The sequence below is a fragment of the Pleurodeles waltl genome, chromosome 3_1, assembly GCF_031143425.1.
Source record: "Pleurodeles waltl isolate 20211129_DDA chromosome 3_1, aPleWal1.hap1.20221129, whole genome shotgun sequence".
Lineage (NCBI taxonomy): Eukaryota > Metazoa > Chordata > Amphibia > Caudata > Salamandridae > Pleurodeles > Pleurodeles waltl.
The window spans coordinates 961,505,723-961,526,131 of NC_090440.1; the positions used below are offsets into that span (position 1 = coordinate 961,505,723).

Genomic DNA, 20,409 nt, shown 5'->3' on the forward strand with positions numbered 1-20,409 from the left:
AGTACTGGAAAACACATGCATTTTCATGGAGTGCTTATACAAGAGGAAAAAGTAGTTCGCTAAAAGGGAACACTGGAAGGATAGAAGTCAGTCAGCGAGATGATAAAATAAGCAGTGCTCTAGGGAAGAGACAAACACAAGATCGACAAGCTGGGACAATGAAATCCATTGACCAAGAAGCAAGAAAATGAGAATGACGATACAGCCAACTGGGCAGACTATAAGCCCCTGCATTTTCTTGCTCGGTGTAATAAATACAGTTTCAAAAAAATAACACAGAGAGTGAGGACAAATTAGGATGAGAGCATGGAAAGACATGCACCCCCATGGAGTAAACGATAGAAAATAAAGAGACCTTTTCCAATATTCTGTGGAAGGAAACACACTATCCATTGGACTGAAATGCCCTCAGGTGAGACAAACAGGATAAAAGGAGGAAAGCTACTGAATCAAAGGGATACAATTGAGATAGACAACAAATCCACTCAGGCTCGAGCGAGGGATAGCCCCAGTCCCGCTCTCAGTATGTTACATATTGGAAACAGCAGGGATGCCTACAGATAGCTAACGCTCAATAGTTTAAAATTCGCTAAAAGGCAAATCCTTTGCATCCTGTAATGTGAGAAAATAAATGCAACGTTACAGTTACTGAATAAAGACTGTGACAGTGATGCGCAGAGGTTCCATGCGGGAGTAGCTCATCCAGTCCTGTTTTTTTCCGTAATAGTCTGGGATTTAAATTCCTTCTTAACATCTAAAACTAGGATGCCAAGTTCCAGCATTCGTAGACTGCACGAGCTACTCATTCATGAAAATAGGAAAACTGAGAGGTCTTTGATATCAAGTTATCCCAATCACATGTAGGACGTGGGAAGCTCAGCAATTTTTTTAATGTGGGTTTTGTTGCCTGGAGTCCTACTTTTATAATTGAACGAGCAAAAATTAAAGTACCAAATGTGAACAAAAAACAAGGCCTGCATGTGGTAGTTCTATATTTGCGATCTCTTACAATGGGATAATAAACTGTTTTGAATGGTATGCAAGAGCACGCTGACTTCACATTTAAGAAGTTTCCGTTATATGTCAGAAAGACAACTCCCATCTAAATGAAACCTTTTTTTCAATAAGCATCTCTGGCGCCCCCTTAATTATTAATGGGTGCAAGCGGATCTGGGTGTGGGAGGATGGGCTGTAATAGAGCCTCCCGTCTCACATCTCTCAGCAGATTCCCCTGGAAGCTGATCTGGGAGTCTTAGTGTCAGGGCTCAGGTGAGGCAGAAGACAGGTGCCTGGGGGAGGGGAAGGGTGTGGGCAGATGCAGCAGCACTCCTGTGCTAGCCTGGACTTCGAGTCTGCTGTGCAGGGCAGGTAGGCAAAGGGGTTTCTGTGTTAGGAGTTCTGGACTCTTCCTGCAGGTCTCTTGAAACCTCGTGCCACCCGGAAAAAGAGATCTGGTTTAGAGCTGTCGAGTTTTTACTAAAATCTCTTCTGTCCCACAGTTGTAATAATAATCAAGCCGACTAAAGAAAACTTCTAATTTAATCCCTGAAAGGCAAGATCACTGCTGATCAAAATGAATATGACTCAGTTTCGAGCTGCATCACTTGACTTCAGACCTTCAGGCTCACTAGAGGGCTGCCTCACTGCACGTCTGTGTATCTACTAATTCTAGTTCTACATATGAAGGGGGGCATTATTCTCCCCTATCTCACAGCTATTCATTTGCTTTGGACTGAATGGGGCATGCAAAGGGATGAATAACCCCTGAACAGTTGCTGCCCTCACCACAAGGGATGCTGGGGCTTCTGTTATGCTTTGGTCTCAGTGTGGGTCTAGCTTACTGTGGCTGCACTGCTCACTAGCAGTGTGATCTTGTCTTAAATGCTGGAGGCAAGTATTGCAAGGAAACATTATTTCTGAATCCTAAGGGCAGCGAGAAGTGACATCTTGTGAATAAAGAGATAACCTAGTTTGGCAAGAAAATAGCTTTTCCACGTTGTCCACGCTTTAATAAACAAATAAAACAAATACATGTATAAAACCATCGTCATGATCCATGTCAACTGGTCACAGAGTTTCCACTCCAGTGCTTTCATGTAATAAAGCAATTTTGGGAAATTTGTCCTTTCTAGACGGTCACCCCAGACTTTTTGCCTTTTTTAAACATTATTTTTGCTGGCTATAGAACTCTGCACTTTACCCTTGCTAAGTAGTTGTAAAGTGCATTTGCTACTCCTTTCAGCATGATGAAATTGTTATACAACTGACTGGCATATTTAACTTAGATATACATTACTAGTATATGGTAGCCAGGTGTAGTGAGAGCCTGTAAGTTAAATGCCACAAAGTGGACTGCGGCACCTTTTGTGCTATCCACTACAGTGGCAATATAAACATGATTGCAGGCTTGTTACCAGTAAACTGGCTGTGCAGATTTTAACTGCAAATTCTGCTTGTAAAAATAACCCATTTTGACGGCATACACCTTCCTTTAAAGTACTTATAAGTCACCACTAAGTAGGCATTATTGCCCATTAGGCAGGGTGCATGGTATTTGAAAGCAGGATATGTAAAAGTGTAATATTTAAACATGTTAAAGTGAACACCCCTCAAATCTATTTTCACTGTTGCAGGTTTGGCTGTTCCATAGGAAAGCACTAGGATAAAATATTCCATTTCATAAATGTTATCTCTGTCTAGTAAACAACTAAACATTTATTATTTGGATTTTTTTTAATAGTCTTGCAAGCCCAATTCACTGGTGAATTAAGGTTTGTAATACATTTGTTGGAAAGATTACTTTTAGAAAGTTGCCTTTGCCTTGCCCAGCATCCCTGAAAGCTAAATCTGCATTTTGCTCACTCTCTTTTGCTAGCCAGTAATTAGGATGTCAGTGGGTATGACTGAGATGTGAGCATGCTTGCAGGACAGCAACAAATGGCCTAGGGTGTGGGGAAGTGATGTTGTGCCCTTGACAGAAAGGCCTGTGTGCTTGGCTCAAAACCTTGATTAACTTCAGAGGCCTACCTTTTTATCAAGATGATGTAGATAATACCCTGCCCAGAACCCTTCTTTTTTAGCCAGATCGACCTCCAACACAGTGGGCCTCTTGTTGACATCACATTGTCATATTCTGCTGTAGTGTTGAGACCTGCTTCAAAGGTCAGCTGGGGTTTTTCATATGACATCTGGGGTGCACTTCCAAGGAGGGAAGCAAGATGCCAAAGCAATTCTTATGTATCCACTTTCTAGTTGCTGATTAACTTAGCTTTCATGCTAGCAGACTTCTGATTCTTATATTGCTGGAGGAACAGGGACTACCTAAAACTTGATTTTAGTGGAAGATGTGGGTGCACACTTATATTACCACACACAACCTCAGCCATCGGAATCCAAGTTTAGTGTGGCAGAAGACTTCAGCCATCTTGAAAAGGCCAAAAGTGGGTAGGGTTAGCCCCAGGATCCTCTTCCCATTGGTCATGGCATCCCCAGGGGTCATTCCCACCCACAAGCTTGTTCCAGGCATAAATGCAGCATCTTCACTTCAGAACATACTTGGACATGAGAAAGATCAGAAGATAACTGAACCTGCTTTCTGAAACCTGAGAGGAGCCAAGGATGACCGAACCTGATCTATCTCCTGTACCCAGGACAAAGAAGTGGACTCCAAGGGTCATAAGGCTGACCTCCTGTTCATGCTACATCAATACAACAAGCTTCAACATGTCTTTCCTGCAACTGCCCAGTTGATCAGTGGCAACTGGAACTAGACTATAGTCTGCCTGCCACTCCATGTGTCTTTAAATGCCTCCCCAGAGGTTTGGGGGCATGAGGCTTTAGAAGTGTACTCCTGTGGTGGATTGGGACTTAAAGGACTTAGAAGGTAAATTCTACGACCAGGGCAAACCGGGTTAGTGTATGACTTGCATTCCACATGGTCAGCGTTTTTTGCCTGCTCTATCATGATAATTGATGATCATTGGCACTTTGTGGTTCTTGGCACTAATTCTCCCTAAAACTTTAATAATTAACATCTCTGGTCCCCTTTATTGGATATTTGTCATTCTGATGTAATTTTGTTTATTAAAGTTGACTATCTTTTTCTAATTCATTTTTGTATTTTATTGCTTTTGCTGTTCAACTTTATTACTGTTTAGTACTGTATAAATACTTCATTGCCTCTACGTTAAGCCTGTCTGCTATGTGCAAAAGCTACCAGGGGTGGAACTCAGGTTAATTTAGTGACTTTGAGGATTCACCCTGATAAAGATTGTGGTTTTTAACTGAGGCGTGTACCTAGGCCCCTTAACCAATACCCAAATTTCTTACAATAATACATTCTGATAATCTGATTTCTGGCATACCAACAACCATATTGGGCTTAGGTAAAAAGAAAGCAATGTTGTTTTGTAAAAAAACAATAACGGCCAGAACTGGAAATGCATTGGCTTGACATCCGTCAAACTTCCAGATTGCATGAGTGACATAAGCCGGCTTTGTACTCATCAGCATTCCATAAATCGTCCCAAGCACAGAAATGATGTCAGGCTTGTGTGTCCTTATTCGTAGCCAGTGAAAGATACTGCTGAATATAACAGACAGAGGCTGCACATGGTAAGCACAGGCAAAATACAACTGGCACTCAGGAGTCTGCTGCCAACAAAACACAGAGTTAGAACAAGTGACATATGTTCAATGCACTGTTCCTAATAGTTTAAAAGTTGAAAAAAGTAAAAATGTAGAAAGAGACTTAAAAGACAAGCAAGAAAGTAGGAAGCTGGATTTGGCATGACCTCTTGGCATTGAAAGCAAACATTTGCAAAGCCAATGCACTACATTGGCTGCCAGTCGTTTTTGTTTTGTCATGGTTTTTGCAAAACATTATTGTGTTGGGGAAGCTACCAGGCCCATGTCCAAAAAATAAATACAAGTAAATTGGGATCTCAAAAAGCACACTCTACCATAGTAGTCCCTGATACTGAAGGGAACTACTTAGTTTTGTGGATGTGCTCTCAGTGAAAGGGAATAATGCTGTCATTCACAGTGAAGTTTGCCAATGGCTGAAATGGGATGACCCATTTCCCCATGCTGTGTAGTGGACAGAAAAAATGTGAATGACACTATAATAGATCAATGGATGAAAATAGCTGGTTAAAAGCTTCTACAAATAAGTAAATTCAACATTTGGTGGCAGATTTATCATTCTTTCAAGCAGCACAACCCAGCAAGACATCTTTCTGTGTTGCGTGAAAGGGAGAGGGCAGGAATGTGCCATATTGATCAAGATATGGCACATTCCTTTCCTCTGCGTGGAATGGCGCACAATCAGCAACCTAGTACCAACACAGGCACCCTTGAGCCATGGAGCAAGGGTCCCTGCATTACAGGCAGGATTTTTTGACCAGGAAGGGACAAATTCCTGCACAAAACAATCCTTAGAAACATATTTCTCTTTATAAGTGTGCTGCAGAATGTAGAGTAATGCAAGACAGCAACTTGTGTTACTCCAGATTTGCCAAGCCACTCAGGGTCACACAAGGTAGCCTTGTGTGTCTTGGAAAATGTTATCTAGGTTTTGCGTCCCCCTTGCGTTACCTTGTGTGGTGCAAGGGCGGCACAAAACTTTGATAAATCTGGCCCATAATTTTAGTAAAATTATGGAAAAGAAATAAATCCTAGAAAAAATAGGCTTAGGCTAGAACATAAACACATCTGTTGCCTAACTACCAGTTCCACATGGCCAAACTGCTTACTGATGGTATGAAGTCATCCCTGGTTAGGCCATAGGTGGGTAAGAAACAGCGGTGCAGTCTTTCTCCTCCCTTAATTTTGCAATAACTATTGCACCATTTGGCTGCTAAACTTAAATACACACAAGAAATAGAGGGGAATGCCTTTTGGAGAGGACCAGCAAAAAATACACTTATTTGTGAACAATGATTTACTTACGTTAATAAATCCTGAGCAATCTATCAGTGCTGCAATGTCCTCAGTAGAGAAAGATAGTGCGATTTCCGGCTTCAAAATCATTCAAGGGAAGTAAGAGTTGCTGAGTGAATGCCTCAATCGAACAAGCAGGGAGCAGGTTTATAGTATTTCGTGCCCCCAATAGGCCAAAAACAGGTCTAACCACCTAGGCATTTATATTACTCCATCGTGGTTGACGCTACAAAAAATAATTACCCTAGACTGTTTACCATGTAACAACTGATCTTGATGCTATACAAGCAACTATCCCAGACTGTTTGCCACTAAGGGAACTAATCTTCAGTGTTAAAGTCCTTTGTCGTTTTCTGTTTGTATAGAACACCACCATTAAAATGAATATTCTGCCCAGATTACTGTATTTATTTCAAAAGCTTCCCATAGCATTCCTTCCTAAAGACCTATGGCAGCTACACAATGCAACTGATGCGTTTATTTGGGCAGGCAGGAGGCCTGGAAAGGTTAGGAATATTATGAAAGCAGCTAAGGAATCTGTGGACCTCACAATACCTGAACTGGGTATAAGTGGTTAATCAGCCCAACTCCAGAGTCTTTTTGAACGTCCCCTATTCGGATCTCAGACGCACTGGATACGTATGGAAGCAGCGATCCTAGGCAGAGCCCCATGGGATGTCGCATGGCTTGTCAATAACAACACGTCCTCAAGTAGGATATCTCTCCATCACTCTGACATCTACCCCTGAGGCATGGAACAGAGTGGATAGACTAGAGACTATTATGAGTTCCCCCCTCGCCCTCCCCATTCACCTTCCTCTCTCTTTTCAAACTCTGGTTTCTCTCCTGGAGTAAAGAAGACCACTCTAGGGGCTAGGAGAAAAAGGGGTTGTAGGATGCTGAGGGATATTTTTCATCAGATGTTCAAGGCTTGCAATAAGGAATATCACCTGGGAGAAACAGAGAGAACGCATTTTTACCAATTGAGACACTGGACGAACACCGACCTGCAGCATGCAGAGATACGACAGCTTTTGAATCCCTGTTCACTAAACATGTTAAGACCAAGGAGGTGATCATGAACATACAAAATGCTCATCTCCTTAGCTCATGCTCACAAATGGCTGCATATGAGGTGGCAACAATCCTGGGGCTGACAAATTTGTGTATGAATAGAAGAAATGTTTGAAGCTATACCTAAGGTTTGCCCTAACGTCCAGAACGTTTAAACAATGAGCAAAAAAAGTTGCCTTGCCATATTGTCCCGCAAAAGGTCAGGGAAAAGTTTAAAGAAATGATGGGAGGTGTCGTTGTGCATGTGGGAAGAAAGGCAATTTAATGTATATCTGGTGGTCATGCCCGGTTATACAAACTTTCTGGAAGGCCATTCTAAGACGAATTAAAGGAATTCTGGGGTATCCCATTTCTAACGATCCAGCAGTGGCGATGTTGGGTGTGAAACTTCTTAAATTATCATATATGACAAGATCAGATTGGAATATAATAAGCAATATGACATTACAAGACAATGAATTGGTTGCTCAAGTGGAAAACAGAGGCCAGTCTATCTCTGAATGAATGGTTGATCAAATTATGGACTATAACAATGGAACTCCTTACAGCAAGCTTAAGTGGGCATAGTAATACATTTGAAAAAGTGTGGGGACTGGTCCTCTAGAACTTAAATGACGGCAATTTTGAAACGCCCTAGGTTGATATGATCGCTGAGTTTGGAGGCTATTTAGAACTTCTGTTTGTTTTGTTGTGATGCGCTGGTTCTCAGATCCACGCCCTAGTACCTGTAATGCTGTATGAACAGTGTGCAACAGCGTATTATTGATGCCTAAATTACTCCTGGGTATAGGGCTGGGAGGGCTGTTGTAATGAAAAGGTGCGTGTAATATGGCACAGCCTTTATCATAGCTCTTCGGTTGAAAATCAATAACATACATCTGGAGGGAAAAAGTGCACTATATGTTTCAAAACAACCCAAAATTCCCAGGAAGGCAGGCAACCATACCTCACTTTCCTGTCTATCTGAGTGAAATAAACTGTTTCCTTTAAGTCTCAATATGCAGGGTAAGGAATTAAAAGAAACTATTTTACAGGATCAAACTACAATGACAAGGTCATTTTCAGCAGAAACAACAATATTTATTTTAAGAACACCACACTAAAGGGCCCACTACAGAAATGTGGTAGAGAAAACATACAAACTGGAGATCTAAGCAACAAGGTTTCAAAAAAGTCTAAAGTCTGTCAGTAGTCCAATATTAACAAGATGTGGAGTGAGAAGACTTGTAGGAGGACACATTGGGGGTTATTCTAACTTTGGAGGAGTGTTAATCCGTCCCAAAAGTGACGGTAAAGTGACGGATATACCACCAACCGTATTACGAGTTCCATAGGATATAATGGACTCGTAATACGGCTGGTGGTAAATCCGTCACTTTTCCGTCACTTTTGGGACGGATTAACACCTCCTCCAAAGTTAGAATAACCCCCTTTGTTCTTTAGGTCAGGACTATACCTTGTCTTAGGTCTGGACAATTATACTACTAGCAAAGAATTGTGACTGTTAATCGTCACCCTACCCCCAGCCGAAAGTAAATTGATGAGAAGTAATGTAATTCATTATCTTGAGGCAGAAGTCTCAACACTACACAATACGCTCTGTGTGAAGTGCCACTTTTAATCGTAATCATTACCCACTGACTGAAGTATCACTACTTTTCTGCAGAGGCTTATCTTGGCCAATGAGATTGGAGGGAGGTCTGAGTTTCAGATTTTCACAACAATCACGCTGGAATATAATATTAAAATGCGTAATGCAGGGCGTATGAGAGGGGCTTAAGGGGCAGTGAAAAGGGCGAGGAATGAAGCTTGGTAGGGGTATTAAGTGAGGGAAACACACAGGCCCATATTTATACTTTTTTAGCGCCGCATTTGCGCTGCTTTTTGACGCAAAATCGGCGCAAACTTACGCTGCTTTTTGGCGCAAAATCGGCGCAAACTTACAAAATTTGGGCCTTATTTATACTTTTTGGTGCAAAACTGCACTAAGGCAGTTTTGCCCCAAAACGTTTTGCACCGGCTTGCACCATTTTTTAGCACCAGCTGGGCACCATATTTATGGAATGGTGCAAGCCGGTGCAAAGGGTAGGCTAGCTTAAAAAAAATGATGTTAGGCAGTTTTGAGTCAAAATAAATGATTCTGACCAGATTAGCATCATTTTTTTACGCTAAGGGGCATATTTATACTCTGTTTGCACTGAATTAGCGTCATTTTTTTTACTCTAATTCAGTGCAAAACTAACTCCATGTTTATACTTTGGTGCTAGACCCGTCTAGCACCAAATTTATGGAGTTAAAGTCATTTTTTGGAAGTGGAAACCTACCTTGCCTTAATGAGATGCAAGGTAGGTGTTCCCGTGCAAAAAAATGACTCTTTTTAATTACACTATTAGTGAATGATAGAATATTTTTCACTATCAGTATAAAGAAAAATGGGTGGAAACAAATCTATGCAGAGCCACCCCTGTGTTCTTGTCACTGACTTTGCCATCTCTGAGGTCAGGGGATGCAAAAGCAGTGACAGGGGTAGCAAGGGGCAAGTTAGGGGTCGCCGCTGCAATCCCTGGCGACCCCAAAATGATGTCAATGGCTATGTCTCTGATAGGTCTTAAACATCCATTTGCACCTTTGTGCCATTTGATTATTAAAGAGAAACAGATTTGTCAACATATAAATCCAATCCATCAAAGAGCTTTCTAAGTCGCACGGCTCCTCTTTTCCCGTGTCTCCATTGCCATCTAAATTGCATCTGAGTAAGGCTTGGCTTATAGGCGTTTTTTTTAGGAGTCCGCTAGTTCTTCCGGGTGCTGATGTTACCGAATACCCAGTCTGACTAAAACTAAGGTTTCCTAGCTTTATTGCACCTCATGTCTCTTTCTGCCACCCCACAGCATCCCTGTCTCTTTATCTCCCACATGCAGATTCTTTTTCATCCCTACTTTCTCACTTTGTCACTATTTTCATTTGTTTCTATTACTCCTTCTTTCTACCTTTCTTACCGTTCTCTCTGTTGTGCTGGGTCATAGTCTGATGATGAAAAATAAGTTCTGGTCGCCAAAAATGCTCATTATCTAAAACCACAGGCACAAATTAGGCACTGGCCATACAGCAAGACATGGCCAGTAAGGACTGAGCAAAGAGACAGCGAGCCATGACACTGTAGGCAAGTAACAGTACATAACCAGTGTGTGTCCCGAGTTTCTGATTGGAGAATCTGGAAACCTAGGTTTTTTCACAGCTTTACCCAAAATCTCAGATGCACGGTCAACCACAACACAAGACAACCACCAGAAAGCCATGACACAACGCGTATCATTGAGTTACCCACAAGAAAGGGCATTAGGCAGTCAGTCAATGAATGGCAAGAGAGATCCAGATTTGACAAAGATGAAAAAACAGCCTTCTTTGTCTCAGATGGCTCGAGGTAGCCAGCTATGACAAAACCAGTGAGAGACTACTGTGACAAAGAAGGTAAAAGAGCTTGTGCAGCAACACAGAGTCACAGCATGGTAGTCACCAAACTGGGCAAAAGACAGACTAGCACAACGAGCAAGTTACAAGGCCCCTATTACATGTTGAACAAGAAAGCAATATGCCGCTCAGAAAAAAAAGATATTGTAACACCATGAAGTTCAAGAGACCGCCAAACATGAGACAAAGGGTAACATGGAGCTAACCAAGACATATGGCAAAGCACAGACATATTTGACGTAATTTGACATAAAAATCCAGTAACCACCAGCTAAAGACAGAAGATATGAGATAGCAACAAATAGCTTATGACCAGAGCTAGCCAGCCATGAGATAAGCTAGAGACTACCTACTATGGGGAGCCGGGCACAGTCAGGCACGACAGTTAAGTGACAGACTGTAGCACCAGTGAGGGCGAAAGACAGACAACTATCATTCAAGGAAAGACAACCAGCTATGATGATAGTACAACTGATTGCCAAATACAACACATAAAGTAAACAATCACCATCCAACACAAAAGGCAAGAAGCACCCATCGACTTAGGAAAGAGTAAGAGAGCAAGGTAAAAAAACAAAGAAAATTGACACTCAAGCTGACTCTTTAGTGTAAGGAGGCAGGAACAAATCTGAGACCATAATGGAAAATCTTGGTAGACTGGGCAGCATGTGCCTTTGAGGGACAGCCTGACCATGGCACACAGAACCACCACTGATACTGACAGGAATCAAGATATTCCAACGAGATGCTTTGCAGCAGTCAAGGGAAAGAGTGTCTGAAAGTACAAACAACAGACAAGCACCGAGACTCGCAGCAGTGATGTGAGGCAAAATGGTAAGTGCTTTAAACAGTCGTAATGCAAGTAAATGTCTCAGGCTGTGGATCTTTGTTTGGGTATTGAATGTGCGTGAATAGATTTAAAGTCGGAGAACACAGTAATCACCTCTTTATTTACAATGTACAGCGTACAGAATTATTCGCTGTGGCCAGCACTACATCTCTATCGAAACCTCATTCCTTGGAATTGTGCAGTCTGAAATGCTAATGTAACACACATCATCCCATATGTAAGTATCTTGTCATTTCAGTTCAAAATTTCAACTTTGAGATAAAGGGGCAAAACACACTGAGGACCGCAGTCACCTCTATGTACGGGGATGACTCTCAAAAGAAGAAAAACTGGGTTTTATGATCAGAAACTTGGGGGTCGGATCCCTTATACAGCGCCGTCTAATCCTCTGGGAAGGTGGTGGCTCTCCCACCGAGGAATAGAGGGGCCATGGGGCCTTCACTCTCAAGAATAATGGGCCACACACACTGTTAGGATGAACACTCAAGGACTACAACAACAGTGCACCTAGTTTTAGGTGTCTTTCATCCAACTACCTTCAAAAAGGGATGGTCACAGAAAAGATCAAAACTCACTGACCAGTCATCTTCTACCTAAGGACAGGAGATCTATGCCCAACAAAGGATCTCTCACTCAGAGAGGAGATCCAAGAAGGGGAAACACAAATCTGCATCTCTCCTAGTTGCTTTTTGGAGCGTTTTTGCTCTTCAGCTCTGCTAGTTTGCTGGTCAGGAACCCCCACTTAAAGGGCATCTCTGCGGGCTCAGGGGTTTCATTTCCATTGCTTGAGTAGGGGTCTTCGTTGACAGGCTCTTCTGAGATGCTGCTGTTCTCAGCCACATGCTCGCTGTACTCTGACTGAGTGTCATCCCTGTTGATGGATGTTTGCTGCCACTTGGTTGCAAAGACGTCCCACAATCCAAGCTTCTTCTCTTTGGGAGGTTCTTCGGGTTTGGGTGCGAGGGGGCTGAAATAAGGCAAAACATTTGGATTATCAAAGACTGAGATGCTACTGAGACAGTAACACTGGCTTCACAGGCTTGTGGTGAAAGAGGAAAAAGTAAGGTGAGGGCAGGAACAGAAAGAGATAATGGAGATTTAAAAGGTACGAGGCAAAGGCCATGAAGTAGTCCAAAGAAGAGTCATCATTTTCTGTTGCTCTGTTTACTGGTAGTGTAGCATCATGCAAGCACACACAAAGTAACAGAATACACCACAAGGCAGAACTGTGAGACAGAGACATCAACATTCAAAAGGATGAAGTACTTAAATGTAACATGTTTCTGCCAAGAAGATCCGGGGAAACGCAGCCCCTTCATCCCAAAGGTCTCTCAAAAGAGCATGCAATCAAAACGATATTTGTAATATTTATTGGAATTTTGCATGCTTTAATTCACCTGTTTGTTTAAATGGAGAATGCGGCTGAGGATATGCTAATGCAATAAAGCCAAGGAGTTGTTTTTAGTGTTCACTATAAAGCGTACATTTGTTGCTTGATGCAGGAGGGACAACTAGTTTAAATTGGGACATTGCTCCTTTTCCTTCTCGAATGAGAGCTTCCATAAAAAAGATGCTTTCCCGAAACAAAATACCAAGTTACAAAATCATCTTCTTATGAAGCAAAAGGGCTGACTTTCCCAAAAAATCTTACAATGAAAATATAAATATAAACACAGAGACAGGGCTCTCATATGCTTGGAAACATTTTACCACGGTACTATGTAAATGGTGAGGCCGAGACATGGAGACCAAATATTGCTCTGAGCCAACCCTTTGGGGGCTGATGCAGAGAAGCACCCAGAACACAAGCTGAAAAGGAAAGACAGGACATACCATCACAAAACAGAACCAAGCATATTTTGCAGCCAGTCCAGAAACGTCACAGCTCCTCCAGAAACTCATTTGTAACTATTCTACATGGAGACAGATTTATGTTTTTTCCCTAATTCACAAAACGCAGCAGTAGTACATCTGAAAGCTGCACCAGTCTCAGATTTACAGACTCTAAGTCATGTGATTTTGTTGAATTGCTACTATTTCCTCAATGTGAAATTATAAATAGCGTACTGTGACACACTATGAAAGTGCAGCCCAAATGTACACATGCACATTTTTTGGTCTGGCTTAAAGATAGCTTTATTTGTCTAATCGTCTCTTGTTTAAAAGAAATAATTCATATGGGTGATCCATTCTTTTTCTAACTCTGGTAAAAAGATACTGGTAAAGAGTTATTTAAGTCTGACTGTTTCTAGCGTGGGAAAGGGTTGCATAGATTTGTAAAAGGCAACAAACGCACCATTTTGTGGAGGTTCAGAATCTTACAAAGGAAGTCGTGACTGAATTCGCCCACTCGGAACCCCTTGCATGGGGTTTACTACTGAACTGTGTAATTCTACGCAGTATAGTCAGAGAAGTGTGCAATAGTAAAAGCATTCATGCCTGACAGGTATGATTTTGTGTACTGACATATGGCATAGATGGAACCACTTTCTGCCATAAACATCAGTGTATGGCTTATAAGGCTCTGTAAATAAGGCCCATCTTTTATGTGCATAATTTGTGTCCATGTTGTCTCTCTGTACAGACAGGTGTCTGGGCTTGAAAAAAGCATATGCGCTTATTTACTAATTTTTGATGCAGGGCAGTGCAGCAAGTCACTTTTCTGTGCTGCCTTGCATCAAAAGGAAAGGGCAGGAATGAGCTGTATTTATGGTATACGGTGCATTCCTGTCCTTTTCATTACGCTGGTGCACAATTGGCTGCCTTGCGCCAAAGCACACCTTCCTGCACAACAACAATCAATGGAGGTGTTTTTCTCCTTCTATGTGTGCTGCAGAATGCAGAACATACAGGAAAAAAAAGAGGAGAAATAAAGTTTGTTCTCCTTGTTACGCCACCCCTGCAGAGGCGTAGGTTTGTGACACATTTCCTGGTTTACAAATCCTTGTAAATCTGGGAATGAGTCAAAATCCATGGGTGTTGCATGTAACACCCATCGCAACGCCCATGGACCGCTTCTTGATGCAGACTAAGGCAACGCAGTGACTTGCTCTGCTTTACACTACTCCATATCTAGAAAGCCATGAAAAGCCACGCAAAGTGGTTTTGCATGACCTTGTAGAAATCGGTCCTGAAAGCCTTTTTTGGATGCATGGAGGCCTTTTGTGCAAAAATAATTATCTAAAAAAAATACAGGGGTCGTGAGCAACAGCCACTTGTGTCCTGATTGCTCCATTCTTCCCATGCTCTTGCAGCATAATTGTATAATTTCAGGAATGTCGCATATGAAGGAGCTGCTCCTCCATTACGGTGGACTCATGTATGTCTGGCAGACCATCTCAGGTTGGCCAAACACATGTGCAGTAGGCTCTCTCCAGCCCAGCAACACAGTTTCCGGGCTGGAGAGAGCATGCCCAGGCTCACAGTCTGCCTGGGAGTACCCTGGCTGGGCGCTCCCAGCCAATCCTAACGCTGCTCTGAGGAGTGTCAGAATTGGCTGCAGGGCAGACTGGGAGCCTGTGCCTGCTGAGGAGAATCGGATGGAGCAGTGCGGCGGCAGTCAGTATTTTATTTTGTATTTCATTTTTATTCCCATTGGACACCGTCCCCCAGCGTGCCACCCCGCCCCTTCCGCGCGCTGCGAGCCGCAACTGCACATATGCTTATTGTGAAATACATAAAATGGCGAATATTACGCAGACATAACAGAAATTTCGAAAAGGCCCAAATGAGAGAAGAAATCATTTAGGATTTACAGGAATGCATTCTGGATCTCTGCCGGGGAAGCTAGCTATAAAATACTAAATTGCCTCTTCTACTTGCAATAGACCAAGTGAAAAGCCTCGGCCCTTCTTCTGACTTGCAGAGAAATAAAACGTATGGCCCAAGTTAGGACCAAGGATTAATGGGAGATCTGCAAGATTGGTTAAAAATAGCGTTGTGCTGGGTGACTTCGAGGAATAGACATCTGCCTCACAGTAATTGGATTGTGAAAGCAGCGCCCTTTTATGGTTGTAAACTGAGCGATTTGAAGGAAAACGTAAGAGTGACTGAGCACAGGCTTGAATCTTTCAAACATGATTACATTTGTACTTGATTTTAGAGTTCACAATGTCTCGTTATATCGTAGGAGTGTATTTGTTTGTGTTCAGTAAACAATAATATCGTTTTTTGTTATTTTTTAAGAAATGCACGACTGTTCTATGCAAAAGTAAATTCTCAGTCTTCTTAACTGTCAAGCAGTTTTAAGGGCTTTAAGAAATCATGACTGCAGTATGTATCAACCTAAAGGCACGTCACACCACGGCTTTCCTGGTGTCATGACCCACTGCTGAAGCATCTGTTCACAAGGTGGGACTTGATCTATCGGACTCTGAAACTGTAAGGCGATAGTTTTGTGCTACCACTCTGCTTGCAATTGGCTAAGAATGTTAAGTGCTGCATACTCAGAGCACTTCATGATCAAGTACTGTCTGGCAGTGGCCAGCAGTCTGAGTCTGCAGATTATTGCCCATTTAAATGTACATTGGTGACTTCCTCTCATCCAGGTCTGTTTCCACCCACTGACCAATGGATATACAGAACAGTGTATTAATACGCTATAAGGTACATCAAAAACTTCATCCTGGCTGAGAGAGACAGTGTAAACTGTTTCAGCCTCCTTCATGTGTTTCATGATTGCATTTGAGGGGCATATGGTTCTCCTCCTGTAAGTTTCTGTTTGGAAGAAGGGTTTAAGGGCCCGCTGACCTGATCAAGGATGGCTGGAAAGGACATCAGGAGGACCAGAGGATCAGCCACTGAGCCATAGGCTCTCAAGGTCCGAGGGATGCTTGTCTGATGTTGTGCAAACAGCTTATGCTACCTGATCAGTCATAAGAACAGGGATGACTACAGTAGGCATGACAGTGAAAGAGGTGAAAGAGAAGCCTTGCTCTTGTTCACAGCGCATGCTCATTGGTTGCGGGCTGTTTATTTGGGATCCTATTAAAAGCAGCAGAGATTTCATAAAGTTAGCTATGTCACTCACCACATAGTTTGGCCACTAGATAATCAGACATTTCATTGCATTGTGATAAACGTTATGCCATAAGTGATGATGGCCATGTAGGAAAGAAGAGCTCAGTGTTGAAGACCCAGGCGCAGACTGTATCCTGGATCTCCCAAGTGAGATTGTGGCCCTGTACCTAGGAAGAGGGAATCTGAAAGTGCCACTATTGCACAGGGATCGGAAAAAGCAGCAGGCAGCTGTCGCTTAGAAACTTCAGGCCCCTGCAAATCCCAGGGTGGTGTTCTGGATAACTATCTATAATATTGCCCGTCATTATAGCCAAATAAAGACAGGCTTTACATAGTACATGTGATGCCACGTGCACAGCATAGGGGCAGTGCTGAGTGAACTGCAGCCATAAGGACAACACCACAGCTTCATGGAGGCAGCTGGGTCTTGGACACCAAGTTAGTTGATAAACAAATGGTATGTAAGACTGTCTGTCCTTGATTTGGGAACTGGTAAAGCTCCAGGTAAACCTCTTCATTTGAGGGTCACATTCCAGATGAAGCACGGCGCAGTAGTTGGCTGATGCCGGCGTTGCCATGACTTACGATTCTGATAGTAGTGTGGGACCTGTCCCCTGCCATCTATAACCAAAAACTGCTGACTTGCCATTGCTGGATGGTAAATGAATGCAAAGTTTTGATAGCTCGGAAATCTGACACTTGCAGATGTAGGCCAGCGTACTGATAAAGGATACTGAATGCTTACAGAGCACAACTCTGGCCACTTCAAATAAAGGCTTCATTGCAGGCAAGGGAGTAGGTTCTAGGGCATTTAAGTGTAGGACATTCACAGCTACGTTACTGGTGCTGCTGAATTTCTCACACTGAATTTTCCATACAATCACCCCACTGCCACTGTGTGGTGCCTTTAAGGATACAGGCTTTTCCTGAAATAGAAGAAAGACTAAGGGATTTCATAACAGCAGGGCAATAACCTCTGTCCTCTTGCAAACAAGTTTGCCAACTCATGGCCATCCTATCTTTTTACAAGGAATTCACTACATGGTTAACAGCTGTATTTCATTCTCAGCATACTGAGAGAGTCCCCAGCAAGGGGAAGCCTACAGCTATGTGGATCTTTGCAAGATGTGGCAAGGGTAAAGTAGGATACGAACCCTTGCACCACTGACTCAAACTGCTGTTATAGGATCTTAATTACTTGTGACAGAACCACTGAGAGATTGTGGTTTATGCCTATACCCTGCTAAAGAACCAGAATAGAAATGAGAAAGAATGCACTACACAGAGACGTATTTTTCAGCTCTATGACTACTCATCCTTCAATAACATTTCCCAACAGGCCATGCTTAATTTGCAAAAAGTCATCACCAGACACCTAACAGAACACCTCACCGACCACCAACTCCTCAACAGCACTCAGTCTGGTTTTAGACACAACCACAGAACGGAAACTGTGGTTTCATGGATGACATGGAGGCAACATGGCAGTCCTCATCCTCCTGGACATCTCTGCAGCGTTTGCCATAATCTCCCACCCCATCCAACGTCTCCGTGCCAGAAGAATTCAGGGACATGCACTCCAAAGGATCTGCTCCTTTCCGACTAGAAGGATCTAGACCGTCAGCCTGCCACTGTACACCTTGGACACCTGTGACCTTGTCTGCAGAGTTCTGCAAGGATCCTCCCTCAACCCAATGCTCTGCAACACAAACAAGATCCCTCTAGGCAGCATCATCCACTCTCACAACAACAATGTCCTCTCTTACGCTGATAACATGCAACTCATTCTCTCCCTCACAGACAAGGCACACAGTACCAGGATCAAGTTAAATGCCCGCATGTCTGAAATTGCCCACTGGATGAAGACCAACTGTCTAAAGTTGAAAACTGACAGAACAGAAATTGTAATCTTTGGAAACTGTGGATCACCATGGGACTCCATGTGGTGGCCAACAGCTAGAACCAACACTCAACCCTACCACCCAGGCAAAGAACTTCAGGATCGTCATCAACAGCAAACTCAACAGGACCGCCCAAGTCATGTCAGTGTCTCATGCTCTTATACACTCAAGATGCTGAATAAGATTTTCAAATGGCCCCCCAATCAGCACCTGGAAAAGCATCATACATACCCTGGTCATAAGCAAGATGGACTACAAAACCATCTATGCCAGATCAACAAAGACTCACCAGAAAACCATTCAGAACTCGGCCAGAATCACTGTTGCGCTTCTGCCCCGCACTCACATCACACCACACCTGAAGGAGCTTCACTGGCTTCCCCTTCACAGATCAGCATAACTCAACCTCCCCACCCACACTTTCAAGGCACCATATAACAGTGACCCAGCATACCGCAACAATCCTCATCTTCTTTCACAAAACTTCCAGACACCTCCTCTGTCAGGACTCCCACTTGCACAAATCCCACGCATAAGGAAAGCCAATTCTGGCAGTTGAGCCTTCTCCTACATCTCTCTTAAAGCATGGAACGACCTGCCGCTACAAATAAGACCCCCCTCTTCACTCCTTGAATTGTGCAAGAATTTGAAGACCTGGCTTTTCGGGGAATCCCACTAGGCCCTATGTGTGGCTAGACGCACACCTGCTCAGCACCAGCATACCTTCCTGGGTAATAATGCATTCTACAAATATCCATACTACATGCCATACCATACCATACCAATATGTGCAGGGGACCAAAGTTTTGCTCATAAGACTGCCTCTGTAATCCACCACCAGACACACCCTGCCTCCTTATCTCACTCTTGCAGGCTCTTCTTCACCCCTGCTTTTTTCTGTTACCACTGCTTTTCTGTCTTCTTCCTTCTTTTGTATTATTCTCTAGCTTGCTCTGGATTCAACTTTGTTTGACAAATAAGTTCCAGTGGGCCTAACCTGCAACTAAGAGCTCAAAGTAAGCAATGCCAATGAAGGAAAGAGTGATTATCTTGTATCTGTTTAGACCATCAGGTTGTACTGCAGGACTTCAAGCAAATGCTTGAAAAAAAAATCTCCAGGGACCCAGTAAACAAAAACTCTGAAACAGGAAACCCTTCAACAAAGCTACCCAAAGAAGTCACAAAACCTGACACAGGCCCTGCTCTAAACTGCAGGTATGATTCAGTCCCAAACTGTGAAGATGCACTTATTCGGGACCACTGTCACTAGGTCTAGCCACACATGGTTCATAAAGAAGCACAACACTGGCACAAAGAGTGAAAGGTTAAGAGGGAACTTGATAGCTCATACACACTTGTCCAACATCAGTAACTCTGTTCAAGATCCACATATTTGAGGAGGCGCATATAGTCCTCTACAGCATTCCATTACATTCCAGCTGGATTTGTAAAGCTTGGCTAATCACCCATGAGGGTTGCCAGTCACTAATATCTGTTATTGTTGGGGCTCACTCGAACAGCCAAGTCATCTTCTGAATTCCAACAGGGAGGGTGAGGTCCGTAGGTGGAGTGGGAGGTTGTTCCAAGATTTTGCAGCAAGGTAGGAGAAGGATCGTCCTCCGCTGTTGCTGCGATCTAAACAGGGGGTGTGGACTAGGGAGCGGGAGGCAGAATGCAGGTATCTGGATGGAAGGTGAAAATTCAGTCGGTGGTTGATGTACTCAGGTCCTTGTTTGTGGAGGGCTTTGTAGGCGTGGATCAAAATCTTGAAGTGGCATCTCTTCTGCACAGGGAGCCAGTGGAGCTTTCTGAGGCGGGGGTAATGTGGGTCCGCTTGGGGAGGTGGAGGATGATTCTGGCTGCCGAGTTCTGTATAGCTTGTAGTCTCTGGAGGAGATGTGCAGTGATACATTCATAGAGTGTGTTGCTGTAGTCCGGTCGGCTAGGGATCAGGGCTTGACTGACTGTGCATCTGGAGTTGACGGGGAGCCACTTAATCTTGTGGAGCATGCAGAGCGTGAGGAAGCAGGATGAGGATACTGCGTTGATCTGTTTTCTCATGGTGAGTCTAAAATCCAGGATGATGCCAAGATTGCAGGAGTCGCTGGTTGGTGTTGGTGGAGTTCCTACTTCGGGGGGCCACCAAGCATTGTT

At 43.3% G+C, this 20,409-nt stretch overlaps 1 protein-coding gene across 1 annotated transcript in view; it reads right to left on the reverse strand.

Annotated features, from left to right (window-relative positions):
• Positions 1-11,422: 11,422 nt before the first annotated feature.
• The window catches only part of C3_1H1orf232 (chromosome 3_1 C1orf232 homolog), a 31,313-nt gene continuing 22,326 nt past the window's right edge, over positions 11,423-20,409 (reverse strand). The window contains exon 4 of the mRNA XM_069221315.1: positions 11,423-12,302. Coding sequence (XP_069077416.1) covers positions 12,014-12,302 — 289 coding nt within the window. The 3' untranslated portion in view covers positions 11,423-12,013. The remainder of the gene's footprint in view (positions 12,303-20,409) is intronic.